We start from the raw sequence: 6398 nt of genomic DNA, 5'->3' as shown, positions 1-6398 counted from the left end.
ACACATGGGTTTCTTCCTGTTTGTATCATCTTGAAAAAGATATTGGACTTCTAATTCAAATAATAAAAGAGCAATGAAAAGAATCCTGTTCTCCTTTTATCATTTACATAGTCACCTTAATGAAGAAAAAATGCAGAAGATCCAGTTTCCCTCACACTCAGTATATGTAATACAGAAGCTAGGTCCAAAGAATTAATTCAATTTTTCTTCAGAAATAATCAGTGCCTCTCTGTGAGAAATGAATTTTAGGAATATGTAGCATTCTCATACTTTCATAATACTAAAATGAATGAAAAAAAGTGATTATCCACAAACCTTTGACAGCTTGAACTATTTTTTCATGAAACACAGCTATCAAACTGCACATACTCTAAATTGAAAAAAGAATATCTATTTCTAATAGGTGGAATGGCAAAGTCTGAGCATTATCTTAACACACTTACATAGACTAAATAGAATCACCATCAATAAGAAGGTTTCATTAGGCCCAAGGTGAAGCAATGTGGCATTCACAGTAAGAAAGCAAAAAAACCTACCTCCAATTGCACTCTGTACTATTAAGGCAGGTATCAGCTGCTGCCCAACTTACATCAGCTGAAATAAAATTGTTTGCTAGCAGTACCAAAAAGCATGGCACAGATCCTCAATGAATCAAAGTGTACTAATTCTGGGAAATAAAATGAGCTATAACATAGCCAGCAACTAAGCATCTGTGAAATATGTATTTCTTGTAGCAAAAATAGTGTTAAGCAATACAAGACAGAGAGAGAAAATAAATTATTAAGAAAATATATAGCTTTAATTTGCAGACATATAAACACTTTTGGTACATTACAGACATATGATGCCAGAAATCAAAATAATCAGTTTTAAGCATAACACTAATTTATCTTGTTCACACAGAAATCTGATGTAATCATCATACAAAAGATAATTTTCAGCTCTTAAAACTAAGTGAAAGTGAGACATCACTGATAAACCTGCTCCTTTGCTGCAGAGGCTACAGCAAAGAATAAATTATCGAGAAAATATGCCACCAGTCTGACAAGTCAGATTTTGGATCTAATCCAAAACCAAAGCCAATGAAAAGGAGCCAGGAATGGAGCCAAAAGTCAGAAATAAGATCTTTCACATGAAATACCAATCCAGAAAGGAGCAACAGTCAGTACAAACTAAGTCTATAATTCTCTAGAATATGAAGAGATTTTTTTGTTTTTGTCCGGCAGATCGGATTCAGAAATATCACATGAAAAATCTATTGCACAACCAAACTGATGGAGTACTACTGACATTGCTCAAAGTACAAAAAGTGTTACTTCTGTGATAATGAAAAATTCAGCCATTCCCTTGCTTCCCTGCATCTGGCATGTTTATGAGGATGAGCATGGGCTTTTGTCTTTATTTCCTGTAGGAAACATTAAATATAATTTTTCATAAAAATGACCAGCATACTGCTGGAACAAATGACAATGTGGGTGAAATCTGGAGCAAATGAAAGATGGAATGTCACAGCAGTTCCGATTCTCATTACAGTATCTTGCATTCTTTCTCAACAGGAATTGCACTTCTTGTTAATGCCTTTTCTATCCTACTGTGTAAGCTTTACTTGTGAGGTAATAAACATTCTGTTTTGTTTTGTTTTAATGTTTATTTGTTTATCATTATTACTATCATTATTTTTAATAGTGCATTTTAATACTCTTATTATTTTATTTATCCATACATCAGGACAGACATTTCTCTTTTTGTGTATGTAATTGTCTGTATGCTGATGTGTATTTTATGCGAAAACCAATATATTTAAAATATTCTCTATTTATCTCTTAGACAGTTCCCTGCTCTGGAGCATCTGATGCCCTCTTGTGGTTAAAAAGATTTTTAACCTTAAAGAATTCTTACCTTCTTCCCTTTTTTTTTTTTTTAATTTAATTTAATTTTTTTTTTACGGTCACTGATCATACTGATTAATGAAAGCTGCAAATGATGTCTATGCTTTTATAGACATGGTGCTAGCTGTTAGTACTAAGGTTTCATAAAAAAGCTGTACATTGAACTTGAGTTTAAAAAACTGTAAACAGCTATCTACAAATTATATTAAGTTATAAATTAGCGGTCCTTCACTGCAACCTGTCAATATAGCCCACGGCTAGCTGTTTCAGAGTTGTCCAAGGTTTCTCAGATATTGATTTGGATTATCCACAAGGAAACATCAAATGTTAGAAATCTCCACTGGTTTCTTCTCCAACATGTGCAGGTTAATTCTTCCATTTAATGGGATTTGTACTTCCAAGTTTTCATCTGCTCTGTGGTGCTTTTTCCCTTTTCTTAGACAGATGTAAATGCCCATCCCAGTTACTAAAGTGATCGAACCCAAGCTTATTATTGACAGAGCTACTAAAGTAGGCATGCAGGATGCTGACTCCATTTTTTTATGTGTAGGTTCTACAGATACTTGTGGCTGCTTCTCTTCTATATTGATATCAGGCTCCTTTCTTAACAAGCTTTCAATGTAGCTCTCATTGCTAACAGTATCATTGACAAAAAGATTCACCATGACAGTGGAATGGAGTGGTTCTGGATAGCCATGATCACTAACTTTCACAAGCAGGCGATACAGACCATAGTCATTTTGCATGAGTGACTCTTCCAAGGTTATATTACCAGTTTTAGGGTCAATCCTAAACGACTCTGGTCGGGGGCCTCTTCTTCCTATGATGCTGTACGCTATGACTGCATTCATGCCAGTGTCCTTATCAACAGCATAGACCTCAGTGATGGGAGAGCCAGGAAGAGTAGAAGGAAGAACCAACAAATAAGACATATTAGACTGAGGAAATAAAACCAAAGGGGGGTTGTCATTTATGTCTAAGAGAAGGATTGTTATTTTTGCAGTAGACGACAAGGCAGGATCACCACCATCAACTGCTTCAATCCATAGAACATAGGAGCTTTGCTGCTCCCTATCAAGAGAGACTTTAGCTCTCAAAACTCCTTTTCCAGTATCTATAACGAAAATATCACTTCCATTCAGAACTGAAAGAGCAACCCATCCATTTTGTCCTGCATCAGCATCTGTTACACTTATAACTCCAATTTCACCAAAACCTGGAAAGTTTTCTGGCACGAAAAAGCTGAAATCCTTATTGATAAATCTTGGACTATTATCATTTTTATCCAGTACAGTGATGGTGACAGTTGCTATTGATTCTCTTGGAGGGAATCCAGAATCTACTGCTTTCACAGTATATCTGTATTTCTCTTTTTCCTCTCTATCCAATTGAGTGGCAACTGTAAGAACTCCTGTGGTTTTATCTAAAGAAAAATAGGAAGGAGCATCGGGCCCTAAAAAATAGGACACTTCCCCTCTTTCTCCACTGTCAGCATCCGTAGCATGCAGTTTGGTCAAGAAAGCATTGGGAACATTATTTTCTTCAATCGATAATTCTATCAGCTGTTGAGAGAAAACTGGTGAGTTGTCATTGTCATCCAAAACTTGTATTTTTATTACTTTGTTTACATTAAATCCTTCAGAGTTCCATGCAACTACAGAGATTTCATATAGCTGCTGTGTCTCATAGTCTAAAGGTTTTGTGGTCTCTAACAAGTATTCATTGTTGTATGGCTTGTATGGTGAAAGCCTGAAAGGTCCATCACCATCCAAATAGCAATTGACTTTATATTTTTCATCAGGGTCTTTGATGGTAAAAAATGCTATTGGTGTGTTGATGGGCTCCAGTTCCTTTAAGTATACCACTCCTTCCACTTCATTAGCTATGAAACGAGGGACAACTTCAGGTGGCCTCATCATGACTTTGATGATGGTCACTAGCACCGTGATAACAGCAGGGATGCAACCAGGACCATTGCCCAGTATGATCAGCCTGTGATGCCTTGGAGTGTTCCCATCAACCTTACTGGATAGTGTGATCACTCCTGTACTTTCGTCTAGATGGAACAAGTCTCTGGATGGCTGAGGGACCTTCTGGCTGTAGGAATAGGTGATTTGTGCATTGGATCCAAGGTCCAGGTCTACTGCATGGACAGTGGCCACGTGTGTTCCCAGGCTGGAATTCCCATCAAGAGTGATGTTGAGCTGTGAGTCACTGAACTGGGGGCAGTTGTCATTGATGTCACTGATGCCAATAGTAAGGGTAGCACTACCCACAAGTGGAGGAGTGCCCCCATCCTCAGCAACAATGACTGTGACATATTCCTCTCGTGTCTCCCTGTCCAGAGCCCCCATGACAATCAGGTAGGGGGTCCGCTCTCCACTTTCATTCTCCTCCACATCCAGGGTGAATACACCATAGTTATCTCGCAGACGGTAGGTCTGGACACCATTGGTGCCCACGTCAGGGTCAAGGGCAGGGTGCTCAATAGCCAGGCGGGTGTTCACAGGTGCATTCTCAGGCACCGAAAGGTGGATGTGGGGCATGGGGAAGTGGGGAGCATTGTCATTGATATCGCGGATAGCAATTTTGACCTTCACCAGGCGGAAGTACTCCTGTGGCAGTACCAGCACATCCAGCAGAAGCAGACATGAGTCAGGTGAGGACGAGGAGGAGGACAAGAATACAGCATCTGCCTCTCCAGGGACAGAGGCCCCACCGCTCTCCATGCACAGAGCCTCCCGGTCAATCTCCAAAGCAGAAGTGTGTAGCTCTCCAGAGCGGTTGTCCAGATGCACATACTGTCCTCCCAAGCCACGAGAAGCCAGGGTGAAGGAGAGGGGAGGCTGGGGAGCTGCAGGGCGCTGTCCCCCAGTGATGGGCAGCCGCAGGTCACGGGCTAGGCTGCCAATGAGCACGCCGGGAGGCAGCCCCTCATTGAGGCTGTAAAAGAGTTCGGTGGCACGGCTGTAACTGGCAAAGCAGTTGAAAGGTCCAACGAAGAGCAGGAACAGGAACAAGTGCTGGGGAGAGAGAGAAGCACAGGAGTGTGGGGGGAGAGTGGTGTCAGAGAAGGAGGAGAAGCAGGAGGCAGCTACCCCCTTCCCGCCACCTCCCCTACAGCCACTGTGAGCTGGGAGTGCAGCATCTGCAACCAGAAGCTATTACGTCTCCCTCCTCTTTTTCCCCCTCTCCCCTCCCCCACCCCAGTACAGCAGCTACTCCAGGACATCACCATCTGTACCCTCTAGGCAACACCAGCTGCACTCCCCAGGGCACATACTCCTTGCCAGGAATGACCCAAGGGCATCAATACCCCCACCCTGCAGCACCTGTACTCCCGATGAGACATCGGAATGAGCCCTCTTCTCGCCCTCTCCATCCCACTGAGCTTCTCCCCCTTCCCACCAGCAGCACTCTCCCTTTCACCCTGAGTAGACCCTCAAACACTTTCTTGCCAACTCCCCTTTCCACGGCAGGAACGCGAAACAAGTCCGTCGCTCCCCTCCGCCCCCTCCAGCGGCCCAAAGCTTCGCTCTTTCCGCATGCCCGGCTCCCTGCAGCCGAAGCCCAATCATGGCCCGCGGCCGCCCCCAAGCTCAAAGCTCCGCCGGGCACCAGCTCACATCGCGACCCGTGCAGCGGAGCCGCGGAGCGGGCAGCGCGCTGGAAGTTGCCGGCATTGGTTGGCGTTCTCAGCCCTCCGCGAAGGGAAAAGGACTCCCGAAGTAACTTCGGGTGTCGTCGCCTCCATGGGGGACTTTTCCTCCTTCACCCGCTTTTTTTTTTTTTTTTTTAAATAATAATTATTATTATTTTTCACCACCCTTTCCCATCTTCGCAGTTACACGCTACAACGCGCGTCGGCTACAAAACTTTTAACGGTGGCTCTGATCTGTGGAGATCGGAAACGACAGGGAAAATAAAATGAGAATAAATAAAATACCCCCAAAACCTACATATACATATATATATATGTATGCGCCCCTAATACATATCCGAATTTTGCTGCTGCGTGCGAAGTCGGGCTCGGGAGGCAGGACGCGGCGCCTCCCCTCCCTCCGCCCCAGCCCTCACCTGCAGGCTGCCGCGGGCGCTGGGGCTGCTGCGACCGCCCGGGGAACCCATGCCCGGCCGCTGGCTGAGCCCGAGCCGCCCGCCCGCTCCTCCGCCCGCCCGGCGCCTCTCCTCCCCGCAGCAGCCCATTCCCTCGCCGCCGCCGCCGCCGCCGCCGTCGTCGCGCAGGGCTGGGCTGCTGGAGCGCACCGCCCTCGACACTCCCCCTCTGCTCGGGAGGGCCGCTGCGGGGAGGGAGGGCGTTCAGCCAATAGTTACAGGCGGGCAGCGGGTAGTGAGGGAGCGCTGAGCGCGCGGGGTGGGCTGTGTGTGGATGGAGGCAGTGGGTCCAGCAGGGGATGGAGGTATTCCTGTCTGGAAAGAGGAAGCAAATGTATCTAAAAACTAAATGAGCAAACGGGTTGTCCTTCTTCCTGTGGAATGAGTAGTGAG

The 6398-nt window shown here is 44.8% G+C and overlaps 1 protein-coding gene across 1 annotated transcript; it reads right to left on the bottom strand.

Annotated features, from left to right (window-relative positions):
- Positions 1-777: 777 nt before the first annotated feature.
- PCDH20 (protocadherin 20) lies at positions 778-6118 on the bottom strand. Its single transcript, XM_052705572.1, has 2 exons — positions 5967-6118; positions 778-4912 (listed from the first exon to the last, which is right to left on the bottom strand). Exons 1-2 carry the CDS (start codon positions 6093-6095, stop codon positions 2210-2212), a joined length of 2832 nt encoding a protein of 943 aa, XP_052561532.1. The 5' UTR covers positions 6096-6118; the 3' UTR covers positions 778-2209.
- Between the last annotated feature and the right edge of the window lie 280 nt (positions 6119-6398).

The sequence above is a fragment of the Tympanuchus pallidicinctus genome, unplaced genomic scaffold (assembly GCF_026119805.1).
Source record: "Tympanuchus pallidicinctus isolate F22 unplaced genomic scaffold, pur_lepc_1.0 scaffold6, whole genome shotgun sequence".
Taxonomy (NCBI): Eukaryota; Metazoa; Chordata; class Aves; order Galliformes; family Phasianidae; genus Tympanuchus; species Tympanuchus pallidicinctus.
Note: the sequence above shows the minus strand (reverse complement) of the source record. Positions and strands in the feature narration are given on the sequence as shown.

Coding starts and splice junctions, on each gene's coding strand:
- PCDH20 (XM_052705572.1), bottom strand. CDS start 6,095: ATGGGCTGCTGCGGGGAGGAGAGGCGCCGGGCGGGCGGAGGAGCGGGC. Junction 4,913..5,966: donor GCGCCCGCGGCAGCCTGCAG/GTGAGGGCTGGG, acceptor CTCTCTCCCCAG/CACTTGTTCCTGTTCCTGCT.